This window comes from Diplotaxodon limnothrissa, linkage group LG12 (genome assembly GCF_057381915.1).
Source record: "Diplotaxodon limnothrissa isolate DT_005_m linkage group LG12, D_limnothrissa_male_GT1.1, whole genome shotgun sequence".
NCBI classification, from domain to species: domain Eukaryota; kingdom Metazoa; phylum Chordata; class Actinopteri; order Cichliformes; family Cichlidae; genus Diplotaxodon; species Diplotaxodon limnothrissa.
Window position 1 is genome coordinate 25,357,206 of NC_140607.1, and position 20,057 is coordinate 25,377,262.

The following is a 20,057-nucleotide window of genomic DNA, read 5'->3' on the forward strand; positions in this document are numbered from 1 at the left end:
ACGTCAGTTAAACAGCACTCCCTGCTGGTGACAACTGCTCATTACAATCTGGTCAAAGCAATTTCACAGTCAGTGTGGAGAGAATCTACACTGGGGTTTGTCCTTAAAACAATGTTTAATAACTGTAAATGCAGTCTTGTCTCGATGGCATCCATCTACCTAATTAAGGCCAACTCGCTCATCTGAAACAGTCAAACGGGACATTAGCCTGTTAATGGCGTTGCATCTATGAAGTTGTCAAAAGTATCAAATATCCAGAGTTGAAATAACAGGCCGAAAGCAAGATTACATTTTCTGAAGTCCATCATTTATTTATATAAATACATATAAAATACAATATAAACATTTCATTTTTTGTTGCATTTTTCTCCATTAATACAAGGCGGGGTCTGGGGAAAAAGCCATTACATATCTGTAAATATTTTGTGTTGTGCATTTGCAAATGGGGAAAAAAAGAATTAAAACAAACCAAACAAACAAACAAACAAACAAACAAACAAACAAAAAACCAAGTGTAAATCTTTCCACACAAATCTCAATCCTGTGTCCTCAGTCACCAGAGATGCAGAGTGTTATATTCACTTAAGGTTAAAAGGTCATCATAACATACAAAAACTATTCAAGAATTACATCCAAAAAAAGCTAACTCCAGCTATGTGAAGACCCCGTTAGCTTAACAGAATTTCAACACATGAAGCGTAGCAGTCAAGCAAAGCTGCTCATATCTTCCAACTGAATGGCTAAGTTGTGCATATTGTGCAAGTCTTGTAATAGTCTTAATTTTTGCATTATGTCTCTGCAAGGAAGCAGCAAAAACTCACTAGAGCTCTGCTCTGGATCCTACAAGAACTTAGTCTGCCCTCCCCGGCATGTGTCACAGCAACGGTTCATAGGAGACTCAAGTCAGAAGTGAAAACTGATGCCGTTTAAAGACTGCATTTTCAATGAATGTCTACACCACGAGCAGCAGCTGTGAATCAAGCAGCAAAGGAGTGGACGTGCGCTCTCAAACACCTAAACCCGGTTGTGCTTGCTTGTAGCCCTTTGAACAAAGACCTGAAAAACAGGACGCGTGGCTTCTAAACAGTCGTTCTTTTAGGTAGAGTGAAATAAACAACCCTTGATTTCAGTGCAGTCTTTAAATAATAATAAAAAAAGTATATTGAGAAGTAAGATCAAATCTGAATAAAAAGGGTAAAAAAAGATCTGTTTTAGAAGCTTTGTGAGGAAGCCAGTATTCCTGTACAGCTCAGGCTCTCACTGGAAGAGCCCTGTAGAGCAGGTGGTCAGTTTCTAAGACTATTTTATTAATTTCTTAAGTGTCGACATCTGTGGGAGAACTTTGGCCTTACCTTAAGTAGAAATCAGAAAAGCTAAACCTTTTGGTTTGGTTCAGTAACCTTAAATATAGTTTCGCTTATAATTTAAAGATTGTCTTTTGCAGTTTGTAAGTAAAGGAGTTATCAAAAAATATATATAAAGTCCAGACGAACTGGGTTTGCATCTCAGACTACCACAGTAGTTTCCTTATTTTACTCAACCCCAAACCCCTGAGAAGCTGCTGCGTCACTCATCCTTGTCATGATTGGCATTTCCATTCATGACGCCGTTGGTGTGGTGCGACCATGTCTGAGCCTGAAGGACCTTTGGCAGTCTCTTGCCCTTGGTGTAGGCATGGTACCAGAAGTTGAGGAAGAGAAACAAGAAAATCAGCCCGTACAGGCCGATGATGTAGACGAAGATTGGGAACTGGTATGGGCAGTCCTTTATGAAGAAATACTGGGAGATGTGGCTGGTCACCATAACAAACTGAATCTACAAAGCAAATAAAGAATATAGTGGTTGACTTATAGTGCCAAAGTTTAACCCAGGTCTTTGTAAAGAAGAGCAAAAATAAATATAAAAAGCCATTTGACATACCAGCTGGATGGTTGTGAGGTACTTCTTCCACCACAGGTACTTCTGGTATTTGGGTCCCATGGCAGTCAGCCCATAGTATGTGTACATGATCACGTGAACGACACAATTTAGCAGGGCGTGGAATGTTCCCAGTCCACCTGTAACAGGGAGTGGATGAGGCATTGCGAAAGAAAATGTCAAGGAGTTCATATACTGTCATGAATGAAGGTTGCTTGTACATCGAAGAAGAGGAGGTGGTGGTTTTTACCTGCAGAAAAGCGGACACCAAACCACCAGGTGAATGGCATGATGGAGTGATGGTAGACATGAAGGAAAGTCACCTGGCTGTTCTTTTTCCTCAGCACAAAGAAAATCTGAAAAGAGACGCAGTGCTTTAAAATAAACTGGGTGAGGCCTGGGTGGATATTACAAAGACATAGGTATGCAACTTCCCCCCCCCCACTTACTGTGTCTAACATCTCAATGAACTTTGAGAAGTAGTAAAGCCAGCACGTTGCTGCCATCTGGAGGAGAAGTGAGAAAACTTTAGCGCCAGACCCACATACGTCAAAACCTTGAACTACTCGTTTGTAATCAGCTCATCTGAACTTAATAGTGACTTACCCTCAGGCCTTGTGGCGAGTCAGAGTAGTCCACCAAGTCGCAGCGGAAGGAATATCCGGTTCCCCATCCTGACATCACAAACTATGACACAAATGGTGGAAGTTTCGGTTACATGAACAAACAAGACAAGCAGGAAAGTTCCATGTATCAGCTTCTCACGTCATTCACTTTCCACCACCTTTTCATTTAAAAACAGATTTTTCATACAAATAGAAACAAAAGCAGTTCTGCTAGTGTACACCACCCAAACCAAACCCTATTCCAGGACATGCAGTTGGAATTTCTAATTCTGCCAAACCATTTCATCCACTTATTTCTCATCTCTTCTTACTTCCTTTTCACCTTCACTGTAACTGAAATCATGCTGCTGAATCGCATGTCTGCAGGTTAATTTCTTGACTTGCATCACCTGCTCCACCCAAACGGCACACCACATGTCTACAATTAAATCTAGCTGCAAATCACAGCTTTCCAAACAGACATGAACACAAACCGCAGCGCGTCTGTGGCTGAACATTCAGTGCAAGTAATTTACAAATTAGAGGTTGTCCTCCATCAACCCAATGCTGTAATGTTTTCCTTCAAGTTTACCTGAATATATCCAATCTCTGGTGTAAAAATAAATTCTGTCACTCAGGTTCATTCATGGCTCATTGGAAAGCAGTGAAACCAAAGTTATGTGGGACCAGAGAAGCATTTGCTGAATACAAAGCATTTTAATAAGGAAATGACACCTGCTGATCTGGTTTAACCTCAAATAACCAGTCCATGAAGGGGAGAAGAAAAAAAAAAAAAAAAAAGTGTATTTCACAAGAGGGCATGTGTCATAGCAATTTGAAACAATGCAAGACGTTCACTCCCTGTACGGTATGGAGTGCAAAACCTTCCAGGAAAGGATTTCACTTTTAAAATACCCGTCAGCACCAACTGAGGTAAAAAAAAAAAAAGTATGTGGACTCACCTCATAGCACATGTAGAGTGACAGGGCCACCACGCTGAAATTGTAGACTACAAGAACTCCTTTGAGGTCAAAGGCTTTGCGATTCTCCATGATTCGAGGCCCCAGTGATGTCACAAAGTAAATGTATGCTGTGATGATGATGGTTTGGGGGATAGGAGACGACATGAGCAGCCAATTCTCCGTCCGTGTATCTGCAAAAAAAAACATGTAGAGGGGTTTGAAAAAAATATGCAGACAGAAAACCAAAAGTGATAGCACAGAGTTAGTTTTGGGCAAAGACTCACCTGCATTTTGCATGAACTCATCATAAATCAGCCCAACAGTGGACTTTATGCTTCCAAACTCCATTTTCAGACAAGCTGCTTGTACTTCACCTAGAAGGAGCAGAGGCAAAGGTCACAGTGTCAGTTTAGACTACAAGTTCAGTGGTATTTGGATGAAAAGCAGAGCACAGAAGCAGGCTCGGTGATATTTGTATCTAGCAACTTCAACCCATGTATGTAGGGGCTTTTGAATATGTATGAAGACTTTACTAAACAAAAATAATAAAATAATTGTAAAACAGATATTTTTTTAATTTAAAAAAAAAAAAAGAAAGAGCCATTAATGGTGGCAATTGTTACTACCTCTTGAATGTTTTATACAAAAAGCACAGAGGAGGAACTGGAACGGTTTGTCTAGGGGGAGGGAGAAGGAAAAACAAGTGCAACAGGACTGCTCACTGAGACAAATTCCTCAAGATGCATTATCGCAGGATGAAACTTTAACGCATGTTCAAAATCAAAAATCATGAACCATGTTGCCGTTACAGTTCGGGTTAGGGCACACTGAACTACAGTCAACTACAAAGTCTCAAAGACTGGACTGTTTGAGGGAGGAAAGAAAAAGAAAAAAGAAAAAGGCCACTCAGCTATTCTTGGCTGCCCTTCTGAGGCAGACAAAGCGAGAGTGTGATGCGAGTACAATGAGTAGCAGCCCCTCTCTCTCGTCAAAAAACAAGCCACTGTGTGACCAGAATTCATTCAGTAATGAATCAAAACCCAACTTCAACATAGTCCACGTCACACAGACTCTTAGTAGGCTTTGTTGACAGTAATCTACATGCAGATACTGGGCGCTGTTGCTTTTATGACACTGAACCTTATTTAAAAACTGTTCCTGATGAGTGAAAACACCCCATCTATACAATGGATTCAGGACTAGTGCTGAACCAAGTGAAGGTAAGCAGTGAGTGATCAGACAGGTTTTAACCTCTGTGATACTATATAAAGTTTGCCAAAGGGAAATGCTCAATCTGTCATGCAGACAAAGCAGAAGTGAAGCAACTGTAGAGCACAAACCAACAGGTTAGCCTACAGTATTGTTGTAGTTTGTGAAGAAAGAGCAATACATTTGCGAAAGCAACACGTAAAACACATCATCCCTCGTCTGCTGTGGAACCTAACCCTACATGACAGGTTTTCGAGGTGTGTCTACCTGTGTGACACAGGAGCCTAACTGGCTAAAGTGATAAAAGGCATGGCCGTCTGGATTCTCCTCACTAATCAAGACACGGCAAGCCTTGACACGCCAATTAACGTTATAGTCAGAGATGATGATGTGAAAGCTGCTACTCCCATGGCGTGGCTCCTCATTTGTGCAACGTCAACTTCCGCAGGTTACTAAGACAGAAATGTACTTTCAGGTGAGAGGTGGCTACCACCCTCAATTATTAGCTTTTTATAGACCACGAAATAAAATATTTAATATTCATATTATGTGCCACAGAGTGAGCGACAGTACTAAACCCAGACTGGGATTTAGTTGTCAATTAAGAAAAAACAAACAAAAACTTAAGATGAACTTAGTAGACAGCCACTTCGTTTTAAGCATCACAGCAAGTTTAAAATGTGCTGTATAAAAACGTTCATCAATGTATGGCCTATACTTAACATTCTATATCTATAAGCTGAAGATTTACAGTATCCAGGTGGAAAGTTTAGGTTTTTTCGTCTTTTTTCAGAAAACAAAAGCAGCCATCATGCGTGTCACAGTGACCAGAAATGTTTCAGTAATCACGGGCAGGTTTATGGTCGTTGCGCCGGTGTTTTTACCCCCATTAGAAAGAAAACTCACCAGCCCTCAGCGCCACGGCAGCTGAAACTCAACGACAATCCCCCTTCAACCGCCGAATCGTTGCTATCCAAATTCCCGTTTCCACCTGCAGCCCTCCTACAGGTGTACGCTTCGCGCTCCTGTCACTCGCTAACAGCGCACGCGCTGCTCGCTCCCTTATGCCGGCGAGCCGGAGGCGGGGTTCTGCCTCACGCCACGCCCCCCGCGCTCGCTGATTGGAGCAGTTGTGGTTCAACTGGACCCAGTTTAATTCTTGAGCAATGGCTCATCCGAAGCGACGTGACATTTTTTAACAATGATACATGTCTATCTTGACACGTAATTAATCATTTGTTTCAGTTGGAAAACTGCTAAATTGTAATTTTCCACTATAATCACAATAACAGTGGCATTTCCTCTGATTTTAATAAAGCAGACGGACAATTATCCCTAATGTTTATGACAGTGATGTCTTAAATGTTTATATGTCAATAAAACCAATGTGTAAAACTTGTAGGGGGTGTGTCCAACAAAGGTTTCGCCATCGCTTCTTTACTAAGCCCTGACGGCACAACAAATGCAAATTTTTTTAGTAATGACAACAGGACAATCTGTGTTTTTGAATGCCACCTGGTTACTCCCATGTAAGCAATATGGGTAAAGTCTTTTAAAAATCAGGTGTAGACTGAAACCACACCTTTTTAAATGGCCTGCAGATGTCTAGGTAAAGGTTTCATTTCAATAATGTAAATGTAGTATCAGCATTGTGACAGTAAGTATTTATTCAGCTTCCTTTAACAATAGCAGATACTGCCTAAGACTAAAAGAGACTTACTGAAAATACTAATTAAGGACCATTTTGGTTTTACATGTTTAAATAAAAAATAAAAAAAGTAACAATGATTTATCAAACGTACAAAAACATTTACAAAGTCATACCGTTGTTAACACGTTTAAGTTTTAAGGCTTTTGGAGCATTTGTTTTACAGTAATTGTGAATAATCAGACATTAAATGTTGTCCACATGCTCAAAACAAATCCAGCGTTAGTCTTCATCACTGCTCCACGCATCCTGAAAGGCAGGGTTCACCGAAGACTGGCCAGCAGCACCCTGTGAGAGACCAAAACATTTAACTCAGTTTGCACAATAAAGAAAGCTCACTTCTGTGAAAAGTACATAATATATATGCACGTGTCACATGTATGATTATATAACTAAGAAAAAATACAAGTATCTGCAGTTCCCATCAAGTGTGATAGACAACTATGTAAACATTATTTATTAACATGAAGATAACACTGAGGTTTCATAAGTTAAATTCTTCAGATGACACGTGCTTATCTATGATCTCGTTTCTGGAAGGAAAAACAAAAAATCCAGAAAGGTCCAAATCAGAGGACGTTCATTTATAGTAAATGACCACAATTATTGAAGATTAGCTTAAAAACATATATATTTATATATATGAAGATTAAAAGAGGTTTGCAGACTATAATCATTATTGTTTGCACTGGGTATGATGATGTAACATTCATGGCCTTTCTGTACAAAAAACAACCCTACAAAAGCAAAAAGAAGAAAGATCAAATCTGTTATATCATCAAGGGCACTTTATGGAAGCTCTTCTTCACCACTGAAAAACAAGGCAGGTAGAGCCACGACAAAATTTTGAATTATCTCCAAATATTTTGGGTTGTTATGTCAAAATTTCAACTTTTGTCTCAAAGTTGAAACTCTGGAATATCTAAACTGAAATTTTGAAACACTAAAAAATTTTGACTCATGCATAGCAGTTATTATTGTTGTTATTATAATTATATTGTTTTATTTTTTTTCAGTGGTGGAAGCAAAGTTCAACAGCATTTGGATTCCACAATTTTTCAGATTCTTCCATCTACTATTGTTTCCTGTTGTTATGACCTTTACCTTTACTTCATGGTCTGAGTCTTCCTCCACATCTGAGGGACGGAGGACAGGGACCCATGCTAGAATGTTACAGTCTTTACCTCCACTGTACACCTCCTACATACAGCACAAACAACAGGGACAATAATGTACACATCGACCTTTTCAGCAAACCTCAAAGTACTTCCAATGACATCAGTGCGGGGAGAAAACCAGTGTCAACAAGCATAACTGGTACCAAAAGCAAAGTAATGAACACACTTAAAACTGTCCATGTACAACAGGTGATGTCACAGGGGACAGTTTAATGACTGCGGGTCATTATATCATACAGGAAGCATAAAACGTTTTCAGAACAAGGTGTCCCTTCCTGTGACTCTTCAGAGTGACAAGCTGCCAAACTGCATTCTTATAACTGTCAAACACAGAAAATCGATGTCACCGGATGCAGCAACTCCTAATAAGGAGTGCACGGGTTAGACGGCCTTCTCCATTTGTGCCGATACATAATAGGCTGTTTCTCAGCACAAAGGACTGGCTAAATAAACATAACTAGGATTTAAATTAATTAAGGAACACTGGAGTAGAAATACATAACTGAAGTACTAAACAAAAAAACACCATCTTGAATGAAAACAAGCACTGTTTTCACTAAAATATTACTCTTAAAATAAAATGAATACAACCTATCTGAAGAATAATCTTGCAATTAATACTTATTTAATAAAAATAGAATATAGTTACTGGAATCACAAAGAATAGGCAGGGAAACCAGTAGCTCTAGATTATTGCATCCACGCTTTCATGTTGTTAAACCAAGTTGTGATCCTACAATCCAAATATCACAAAGAAGTCATTAGTACAGACAGCATTTTCAAGTCTTCCATTGTCCAAGTTTGATGAGCCTGCATGAACTTTGACACATATTACACCTATTCTTATCAATATTATATTGAAACGTATCATATAATCAATAACTGTACATTTATTCTCCCATTTACATGTTTCGTCTCAGGCACAGTGTACAGAAAAGATGACAATAGCCACCATGACTTCACCCATTGATTATGAAGTCCCATTTTGACTTGAGCGGGAGAGTGAATTTATCTGAGAAAGCGACAACGTTGCATGCTAACAAGGAAGTGACTCGTCAGTCACAACATAGGCCTACACTAGAGTGTACACTGCTTTAATAGCACTGTAAAGAGAGGAGAGAACAACTGCACCACCACTGCAAGATAGGAGTATGGTTGTTTTCTTCTGGCAACCAGCGGTGTCACTTCCTGCTTGCCTTAAGAAAAAAGTAATGGGTTCACTTTTTAAGATGCATAATTTTTCTGTATATACAGTCGATGATTCTATCACATTTTGGACTTGTGACACCTGTGAAGTAATCCTGAATCACCTGTTGCCTGTCGGTTAGCACATATGTCCATATACACAGATTTTAACATGACTCGTTCACTCATTGCCTCGATTAGGTAATTCATTGAGGCACAAATGAAAGAAAAAGCTTTTGCAACATATCTGGTAGCACTGACGACTAAAGAGTCAAGAATTTATTTAGTCGAAATGGCTGTGATAAAGCACAAATGTCACATGGAACTAACTGCTTCCAATTCTGTCAACACAAGCAGAGCGTTTTACAAGGCAACAGCAAAACAACAGTAAGACAGACTGCACTGTTTTGCTCCTAGATCTGATAAAGCAGAGATAAATGTGATGGCATTAATTTTCACACATGGTAAAGAGGCTATGAGCACAAACCTGAGTTTCACATAAGAAGCACCTGCATTTGCATTTATGGAAGTCAGTATTGACTCTACCCTGTTATCTATCCGCAGGAAGTAACTCATTTGAGAGTACCATGGTGACTGCAGATTACTTACAGGTACTACTGCAGAGCTGATGAAATAAAACAAAAAGATGAGGAACAGAGAGAATCCAGCAGGGTTACTGTAAGCATGCGGGGGACAAACCACTCTTGACTGTGAGGTGATAAATCAGATGGACTCACCTGGTAGTCTGGGTGGAACTCACAACAGTCCACACTGTTATAGTGACCCCTAAGCATGGTGACCAGCTCTCCCGTGTGAAGGGTGTACACTGCAACAGAGCTGCCGCATGGCACAAACACAAACTCTGGGCTGCAGCCACGTGACACTGTGAACTGTAGCCTTTTCCGACTCTCGTTGCAGACCTTCCCATAATTTACCTGAGGGATAACGAGTGAAGGGGCACACGGTTCAGATGACATCCGAATAAAAAGTCCAAACATAAACCTCAGGCATTTTCTGCATAAGGATTAAGCCATTTTTAATCGAATGCCAAGATGTTGCAAAACATTCTGGAAGATTAGAAATTTTCTGCACTTTCATTTGACAAAAAAAAACTTCAATTAATTCATGAAAATGAAAATAAGATTATCCAAAGAGCCCATTAAAAGACACTAATATTTAAAGGCTTCTAAAGCTTAACTGTGGACATAAAACTTGGACACAATTCCTTTAAAGGCTTTATATATCATGGCATTTCCAGCAGACTCTTCTGTATTGCTTTTTGGTCTAAATTATTTAACTATTTCATTTATCAGTATAAAACTCACTCATATCGTGAGGCTTTTATAACTGATCGCATTTTATTTCAATTATTTGACACTGTTTTTGTTTGATATCCTTGTTCTTGCAAAAGATGCTAGATTTTTTTTTTTTTTTTAAGTGTGTCACTATTTTTCAAGACTTGGTAGAGTTTCCAAAATGAAGACAAACAGAACTTTAAATAGGGCAGCTATGTGAACTTGAAGGCAGAGAATAACTTGTATTTTTCCTATGCATCTGTGAAACAGGCCGAATGAGGTAACACATTCCAAGGCTCGCAAAATTTCTAAATCCCTGGAAGCCCTTCGGGCCGGCACTCTACAGTTTTTGGTAGCCCAAAATAAATTTAAGTAGCCCGAATAAAAAAGGGAGCAATTTTTTTATGTTTTGTTTCCGTTACAATATTATGCTTTAATGTTTAATATTGTAACGGAAACAAAAATTAATCAAAAAATTTTTAAAATACAAATCACAACAACTGTATAAAGATTCCAATCATCAACTCAAATACTTGGTTCTCATTGAACAGAAATTTCTATGAACTTGTAAGAACTGTGTAGAACATGAATCAGTCTGTGTCAGATCCTGAATCTGATATTTCCACTGGAGTCACTGGTAAGAGGTAAGTGGAACCAAGATCTAGGACATTTGCTTTTTGAAGTTTGCAAAGACTGCTAAATTTTGCCAAAGGTAGTTCACTCTTTGCAACATAGTACGCTGTTCTAAACAGATTTTTCAGGACTTCTTCTCGTGCTTGGTTCATTTTTAGTATGTTTTTTGCAATTGCTGTTTGTTCTGGGAAAGATATTGCAGACTGGGAAATAATGCATTCCTTGCATTTCTCATGGGTTCTGATGGGGTCTTTCTTAAAATTACTGGTCCCAGTAACAAAGGCGCTTGTCGACTCAGAAATTGAATGAAACTCACAACACACCTGGCAGAACATCATGTTATTTAGCTCGTCATATTCCAGCCACAGAAATTCTTTTGTCCATGAAACCAAAAAAGCTACGCTTTTTTTTGCCTCATAGTCTGATTTGTCATAACTTTTCCGTTTTGTGGTAAGCTTTTCTTTGGCTGTCCCTTCTTCACCCTGTCTTATTTGGCTGAGCAGAACTAAAATACCGGCTTAAATCCTGCTGCTTTTACACACGCACTCGCATAACGCTCAGCGATTCTCTGCGCAATCAACCTCTCACATGTTTAAGCTTGCTGTGGGAGCTTTCACTTGTCATGTTTGAATAGTAAGCTAATGAGTGATAAGACGATGTCAGAGGAATTGGTGTGCAAGTAATCATCACTCACCAATCAGTGCTGCCGCTCTCTACACACAGTTCGCGCAATCGCAAAGTGAAAGCAAAAAACAAGCGGAAATTCAAACGCGATTTCAATATGTCACATATTGACAGTGGCTCATCGATGCCAATGACATAATTACTCAGCTACATTTTCGAAAGAATGCAAAAGCATTGACATATATTTTCCTATGATAGCCCGATGGGCAGGGCTGAGATAGATTTTGGTAGCCCGACTGGAAAAACCTTTTGCGAGCCCTGCATTCCTTTCACATGTCACTCATGTGCAACACAAGTTTTGCATGGAAGCACACTTTTTTTAAGTACCCAATTTTCTGGTATCCATATTATCTCAGTCTAGACAAAAAAAAAAAGAAAAGAAAAGAAAAAAACAAAACAAAAAACAATCCGCCTTTTTTATTTTATGCTATTTCTTTGCTCTGATTTCTCTAACTTCTGGGCAAAACTAAAAGCAAAAGTCGAATATTCAATCTTTGAGGCTGTGAGATCTAACACGTAAACCTGGTTTTTACAACCACTAACATTTTCTGATCGTTGGTAACCAGTTAGGGATTGTCAACTTGTTTTACCTGTTTAAAAATCTGATGGCACAAGTTCATTGTTCCTGGCAGATCAATTATTTTGGGTAAAACAGAACAAAAAAGGCAAATTATTCAAAAACAGATTTTTTTCAGAAGTACATTATGTGAATTTTAGTAGCTTATAAAAAACGAACATTTATAATACTTACAATAAGAAAATGTTTAATCTGTTTGTTTGCCTGGGTGCCTGGGTTTCACTATATTGTATTTTGATGCTTCGGCAATATTCTTTTTAGAATTTAAGCATTGAAGCATCTACGAATCTGAATTTTAGTAAAACTAAGTCTGAGTCTCACCGGGATAACGTACACTAAGAAAGCCTGTGAAGTGCGTCTGTTATAAAGCCTGTGTAGCAGCATTCTTGCTCAGGTAGTTCAAGCCCTGAAGAGAAGGCACCATAGTAACCTAACTCACACCCTTCTAGGATTGAAATTCTAAAAATCTGTTAACTCCTTTCATGTTTCTAACTGTTTAAATGGTGTAACTACAACTGGCCAAGAACCAAGAACACTTGTAATAGTCATCAATATTGATTTCATCAATTCTCACACCTATTCTTATCAGTATTATACTGATATAACATATAATCAGATAATCAGCACCCAGCCTGCAGATATACTATTTGTTGTGTTATTTAGCTCACTGATAGGATTTCAGGCTTCATGTATGCGGCCTTTTGTAGCTAAAACTGAGCATAGTATTACTTCTATCAAGCTCAGCTGCAATTTCAACAGCTCAGTTGATATCAGCGTCATCAAAGAACTGCAGGGCAGCACGGTGGTGCAGTCACTGTCTGCAGGAAGGATCTGGGTTCAAATCTACTGACCAGTTTGAGCCTCTGTGTTTGCTGTGTGTGTTCTCTACAGGTACTTGAGCTTCTTCCCACAGTTCAAAAACATGCTAAATTGGTCTGGATGTGCAAGTACATGAATGTCTGTCTCACTATGTTGCTAAGCTGGGACAGGCCTCAGGCCCCTTCATGGCCATAAACTGGATAAGCCCTTAAGGAACTAGTTGGAAGGATATAGTTGTAGGATAGTCCTGACTAGATTATGACTGAGCCTCTGTTCAGCAAAAGACAAACTGGTTTGTTGTAACAACATTACATGAAGTGCTTTTTTACACAGGCTGTGAGGACAAAGCCTTCATACACCTTACCAGTGTATTCTCCCCGGTGGCACTATTCCATAGCCTCATACGGTCATCGGTTCCAGTAGTGAGCAGGTAGAGGCCATCACCAGTGAAGCACAGGCCATTCACTCTGCCGTTATGGGCGGTGTTTACTGGTTAAAGACAGATTAGATATGGTAGCAGTGTATTTGTCACCTAAAGACTTTAAGAAATATTTGTCTTATACAGTGACAATCCATCAATGATAAGTTTTTAGTGTCCATCAAAACCATATGTCTCCCAGAAAAACTGGTTTAATTGTAATCGGCTGTTCTCTGAACTTCTGACCCCCTGGTTTGAATGCAAAGGCACTTCAAACAGGAAAAACAGATACCATTTATGCAGAATGTTGACCTTTTCCCAAGTGAGCCAAACTCAGCACTACCCTGAATATCTTGGAAGTCATTAGACATGACAATTCAGAGGAAAACAAAGCTGTCGTGGTTCATATAAATTAGAAATGTATTTTTAATTTAAAGCATCAGCAATCGGATTGGTTCATGTTGATGCTCTGAGGTCTCCCATCCAAAAGACTTCCGCTGAACTATTTTGGTGACAGGACACACCTCAGCTCCCATTTATCTACTGCATGTAAACTGTATATACAGCACCACTGTACAATAAATACTACATTATGGGGCAAAAGATGGATAAATGGGGTATTGAGGTACTGAACTAGAACTGTTTCTCTGTCAATGACATAATAACACAACAAGATCTCCTTGAAGTCAGCTCCACTCAGGAAAAATGAGACAAAAAATTTAATGAAAAGAAAAATGCCAACAATACCTGCCTCAGAGGAGGCTTTCGACTTGTCTCCATTGTGTTGGTCCAGAGTGAAGAGACTACCTGAAGCACGGCGCACATCCCATACTTTCACCTTGCTGTCTGCACTTAAGAAGGAAAACCAGGGAAATGACTTGTTTACTTTCTATGCTCCCTAAAAATTCAGGTACTTAACAAAAACATGATTTGTGTTTAAATATTCCATTAACAGGATACAAGCTGAGGCTGATGCACTACAGACGAGCTGGTTTGTGTACCCTAGTGTTTGTTTTTAAAGGTCAGTTTTCTGTAGGGAATTAAAACGCTGCTCCATATTAGAATATCATACACGTGTGTGTGTGTGTGTGTGTGTGTGTGTGTGTGTGTGTGTGTGTGTGTGTGTGTGTGTGTGTGTGTGTGTGTGTGTGTGTCTCTGTGCCAGTTGTTTTCAAAATCACTTACACTCTTTGGGGACAGAAGCACAGTGATCCCAGTGGGTTAATTAGCAGGTCTAATGTGGCATAAAACAGGTGGGGACAGTATCTACCATATGCTAAACTGGCAGGCCTGCTAGAGCGCCACGGTGCTATCTAGTAGTGTTCTGGTGCCATTATCCTTGATGCAGGGTTGTGATGTAGCCAGATGGCTGGGAAGTGAGATGACAAGAACTGCTGGGAAATTACATAGAGGGGATTGTCCTGTAGCTGGCGTTTCACTTTGATGTGGCTCTGAGGGCAAACTAGGGTAGCCAAGAATGGCAAAGAGAGCTTACCTGGCAGTGGCTAAGATATGCTCGTATCTGGGTGACCACCGCACAGACAGGACCTCTGCTCTGTGACCTGCAATGGCAAATACGTTACTTTCTTTCTTCTGCGTGGGTGGATGAAAAGAACAGAAAGAACAGAGTAAAAGCACTGTGATCAACTAACCCTGAAGAATATGAATCCGTGAACCGGACTTGAGGTCACACAGTTGGATTTTAGGATTTGTGGTGCCCACTGGAAACACAGAGACACAGACATAGTTCAAAGATTAGACTTACAAGGATGATGTAAATAGTGAATAGGGGCACTCCTTCTAAAATGTAAAATCCCCAATTATCGTTATCAATGTGTAAAAGGTGTGTTATCAGGGTAAAAACAGGAATTTGAGGTTCTAAGAGAACGAGTATGATACTGTAAATATTGCTGTTTAGGAACAGATTCCCTTAAAACAGTTTCCCTTGTGTTAGTGTCTTTCTAGAAAAAACCGAAGGTATTGGGGGAGGGGGAGGGGATTCACTCAAAACTAGTTTGACGAGAATCTGTAAAACTTCTAACGAGGAATGAATTGTTTAGGAACCAAAGAAAATAAAAGAGATTGACACTGTGATTGTCTCTGAACTAGAAACAGGTGTGTCAAGGGACTGGTTATGTAAAGGACATAGAACACATTCTCCAGTAGGTATTAACAACCTGTTGGTCCAGCTCAGTGAAACAAGAACACTTCTGCTGACCGAATTATGCACCCCAACCCCACCCCTTCATACATGTAAAGCACTTAGCACCTTGCTTAGTATGACAAAGCAGTGACAGGATAAGTATTGCGATTTTTGTTCAATGAGTTTGAAAACACAATGACAGAAATGCAAGCAGCTAGTGCAGCTTGTTTACTCTGTGTCACTGAGATCAGCAAAAACTCACTGGGATCATGCACGCACCTGCAATGAGACTGTGCTTCCTGGCGATTGGGGACAGGTGGTGACAGTAGACGTTGCCTTCAAACTGAAACACTTCAGCAGGCTGCATAATCAAAGAAGGAGACGGAGAGAAAGAAAAATGTTACTTATGGTAGAAATACAGCAATCTCCATATTTAGACCTGTGTGTATTTGCTTATGTTTGCCTCAGTGACAATCTATAGAAATATACAAGCACAGTTTTAACATTTAACAGTGTTAGAAAGTCACTCTGTGAAGGGAAAGAGCTCCCAGCTTTAAGTAAAAATAAAAGGGCAATGCAGATCAGAGCTCAGAAGGCAGATCGCCTGAGCACCAGTGGCGGTTACAATGCAAATTCTTCAGCAAACATAAAAAGCCTCTCTGTGCTCCATCTGTAAGTGTGCGCCAGCACCCACGTGGCCTTAACCACTGGCTGCACACACAGAGGAAGCTCTGTTTGCATAAAAATGCATCCACAATAATGCAAAACACACACTAATGGACAAACAGCCATGAGCAATTAGGAATTTAATAGATGCAACTGTGTGTGTGTGTGTTTGTGCGAGAGACAGAAACACACAGGTTAAACCGAGTGAAAGGTTGACAGGTTCTTTTCTGTCCCTTCCCTGACCTTTTAAAGCAACTGCGGTGCCAGTGTAACTCTAGCACAGTTCAGAGCCTGCCATATGGGACAATGTGGCATAGAAAGGTAGAAAGCATGAAGCAGAAAATAAGAAAGCGAGGGGAAGAGAAAATGAAAAGAACAAAAGGCGGGGGTGGGGGTGGAGAAGCCATAAATTAGAATTTGATAATGAAATGCAACACACTCTTTGTGAGCTCTACAATAAATCCCACCTTTGTGGAGTTTTAATACAACACTCAGTATTTATTGAGGCTGCACAGAGAGGTGTTGATTTAGCTCTGGTATTACTGAGTTTATGTTGGGTGGCACTGTAACGCTTCCAGTATCTCTATCTTTGTTCATGCCACTTCACACACATTTTGCAGGTGTGCCTGACAAAACTAAGCTAGGTAATAAACTTGTTAGGCATTAAGCCTCTCTGCAACCCCTACTGGCTTTGCAGTGCCAGTACAAGAGCCTTTAGCTGGCAGATGTGTTTAACTGTTCGCTGTCCACAGCTGTTACCTTATGTATAAAAGCATGACTGATTTAGCTTAGGGAAGGCCACAACTCCTTGCAAGACCTCCTCTTGCTCATCTGGCTGACCTTAAACAATCATTTTTCTAACCTCTGCTGTCAGTCTCCATTTCACCTAGTGGCTTGATTACCAGATGATACAGTAGTTGACATGCCTTACCTTTAATGTCTCTGTGTCCCAGACTTTCATGGTCTTGTCAAAGGAACTGGATACAAACATTCCTGTGTCATAAGGATACCACTGGACTGTCTCTACACTAAATTTATGGACATAGCGGCTAGACCTAAAAACAAGAACAAAAAAAATAAAAATAAAACATGGGGTGAAAGCCATGTGTCATGTTTTTGATTTGGGATTGACAAAACCAGATAGCGCAGGATGTTTTCTGTAATAAGTGAGAAAAAACTCATGTACAGTTAGTTCTATAAATGTTTGGACGCTGATACAATTTTCACATTTTTGGCTCTTAACTCTGACAGCTGAAACTGAAATAAAATAATCAAGATGAACCTGAAATGCAGACTTTAAACCTTAAACTGAAGCGGATGAATAAAAATACTGAACTGAAGAATTAGAGACATTTTTACACACACAACTAAACAAGTTGCTTAAAACCTGTATCATGGATGGCTGTAGGCTGTCTTTATTTCCTAATCAGTTATGCAAGCAAAAGATGGGAAGTTGACTCCAAGGCTTTCGGTGAAGCCTCAATAGTTTTCAGTGAAAGTGAAGCCAGCCAGGTCTGCGTTTTGATTGCATCTTAATTATTTAATTTCAGATTTACTGTGGTAGATCTCTTCTAGTTTCTGTGTATATTTTATAGCCAAAACAAAAAGCTGTAGGTAGCTGGGGACAGCACTGTGTGTACAGCCCGCAATAAAATGCTACTCTCTAGTGGATGGAATTAGTAAATGGGCTAACATTTACCTTCCTACTGTGCAGACTGCCTTGCAGCTGTACTGTAGTTTCCCACTGAAGTTCTCCAGGTCATAGATGACGATTACTCCGTCTGCACCTCCAGACAGCATGCTGAACAGCAGAAAAAATGTCATCTGAAATACTTTTTTTTACTTTGTCTTACAAACCTTGTAAAATATACACACATAGATTCAATCATCAGGCTCACCCTCTGAAACCAGACTTCTGCCTTCATATTCACTATACTAACTAACAAAGATTGGGGTTACTTGTTAAAAATATGAATTTCCAGAGCAGTCAAGTCACAGTGCAGGAACGTTTCAATACTATGAATAATTGTTCTTTCATCTAAGGGTTAAATGAGTGTTTAATGTGACGTAAATATACTTACATTGTTATCTTTACTTCTACTTTATTGGGTTTTGCTTTGTTGTCATTGCTTTTATATGTTAATCTGTCTTGCTGAAATAAATTGCCCCTTTGGGATCTTAAGACTTATTTCCTATATTTTTACAGCTGCAAAGGTCTTAAACAGATTAAAAAAACATCAAGCACTTGGGTAATGTTTTTGTATTGTTTTTACTTTATTCTGGTCTGTATTTTGACCATCTTTTGTAATGCCTCTGTAAAGTACTATAGTTCTCGGATTGGTTCTTGTCTTAAAAAGCGCCAAAATAAATTAATTTTACTTACTTACATACTTATCATTGAACCACTGACAGTGATTCTGCAGCATTTCAAAACTATACAGTAGAGATGGACCGATCTGATATTATGTATCGGTCTGATCCTCAATAGTTACCCACAATAATAATAATATGAATAATAATAATAATAAACTCTCAGACCTTTACAGAGAACCCAAGGTTGCTTTACACATAAAGGTTTAAGGTCAAAGCCTCAGTGAGTAGTTGGCATTTCAACTATTTTATGAAAATGTCCAGAGACAGCTTATGGTGGATCTCAAGCGGGATCAGCAGCAGTGAAGGTTGTCCTCCGAAAGATCGCAATGTAGTGTGTGTAGAAATTAAATATTACAACTTTCACAGCCTATGGTTAAGATATTTATCTCTGTGTCAGGACAGCAAGTTATTTAGTCAGATAAATTTTACTTTTCTGCATGATTTTTCCAATAGAGCTTATTTTTTGTTGTTTTTATGCAACATCCCAATCACTGCAATATTGCAAGAATTAACATTCCAAGGGGGGATATTAATGAATTATTTTATGAACCTGTATGGGACATGGGAATGGCACAGTCTGGGTTCAAATCCACTGGCCGAACGGGGGTCTTTCTGTCTGGAGTTTGTATGAAAGAACTGAATAAGTGATTAAGAAAATGGATAGATTAAGCTTTGTTTACTATGTTACTCAGACTTACTATCTTCCCTCAACTGCTTCAATGTCAATGGTATTAATGCCATTTCCATGGATTCGGTCCACATCTCTGTCCGGATTCAACTGCAGACCGAGGACCCTTTGGAAAGAGAGAGATCGCTGGGTTTCTTAAGTGAGTCACACATATTATAATGTAAAAATGTATGAAGGCAAACTGAAACCTAAGTAGTTAACTAACTCTAAAACGTTAGAGATGAATTAACAAACAATGGCCCAGACTAAGGCGCTTAAATCTAGAGTTAGTGTTTCTTTCTTTTGTTAAAATAAATAACTTTTCAGTTTGTGGGAATTTCCAAAACATAATAAGTCTGGCACAGATTCGAGAGTCGTATGTAATACAGCAATGATGCTAACAATAGTTAAGAACTATTTATAAACAAAACCTCATGTATGTGTATTAACTAAGATGCTTGTTATGTGACATAATGTTCATATAGTACCGGTATAATTTCGATTTCATAGTTTTATTAGTCCAAAGCTTGCTGTGGACTTCTTCTTGCTAGTTATGTTTATAAGAGCTTCTCTCTCACCTTCTCGTTGATTCCGCTCGTCTCAGTCTCAGAGGGTCATCCAGACCAGCCCGCCTGGCTGTCAGAAAGCCCAACATAGCTTCAACATGAAGACAACTTCTTTCTGTTTTAACAGTTAGCCAGTATTTAAACCGCGTTACAGTTCAAAAGCTAACATGTTACCCACAATGTAGTGACGTTTTAATCCAAAGTAAGTCTCGGGACGTCCTGTAAAACATTACACGATATGAAATAGAAAAATACCCAACTTAAATACTTCCATCGTGATATTTTTACAATTCATTGCTTATAATTCAAAGAAATTTAAGTGGCCTCTCAAGAATTCAAAACAAGTCGCCGCCATGTTGGATTCTAAAGCATTCAACTACAGATGCGATGATTGGTGGGTCTGATACCGTCACCCAATCACAAACTAGTTTGTTCATTCTGTTCCCAACCCA

The 20,057-nt window shown here is 39.3% G+C and overlaps 2 protein-coding genes across 2 annotated transcripts; both read right to left on the reverse strand.

The window, feature by feature from the left end:
- Nucleotides 1–1,341: 1,341 nt before the first annotated feature.
- elovl7a (ELOVL fatty acid elongase 7a) lies at nt 1,342–5,715 on the reverse strand. The gene is made up of 8 exons (XM_085368413.1): nt 5,600–5,715; nt 3,769–3,858; nt 3,485–3,675; nt 2,524–2,604; nt 2,367–2,423; nt 2,168–2,273; nt 1,921–2,057; nt 1,342–1,815 (listed from the first exon to the last, which is right to left on the reverse strand). Exons 2-8 carry the CDS (start codon nt 3,830–3,832, stop codon nt 1,567–1,569), a joined length of 885 nt encoding a protein of 294 aa, XP_085224539.1. The 5' UTR covers nt 3,833–3,858; nt 5,600–5,715; the 3' UTR covers nt 1,342–1,566.
- An 809-nt stretch (nt 5,716–6,524) lies between these two features.
- Nucleotides 6,525–19,944, reverse strand: ercc8 (excision repair cross-complementation group 8). Its single transcript, XM_085368415.1, has 12 exons — nt 19,618–19,944; nt 19,071–19,166; nt 17,699–17,800; nt 16,931–17,054; nt 15,613–15,694; nt 14,843–14,911; nt 14,686–14,752; nt 13,938–14,041; nt 13,137–13,261; nt 9,502–9,699; nt 7,506–7,601; nt 6,525–6,689 (listed from the first exon to the last, which is right to left on the reverse strand). The coding sequence occupies exons 1-12, from the start codon at nt 19,692–19,694 to the stop codon at nt 6,624–6,626; spliced, it is 1,206 nt and encodes a 401-aa protein (XP_085224541.1). The 5' UTR covers nt 19,695–19,944; the 3' UTR covers nt 6,525–6,623.
- Nucleotides 19,945–20,057: the final 113 nt, after the last annotated feature.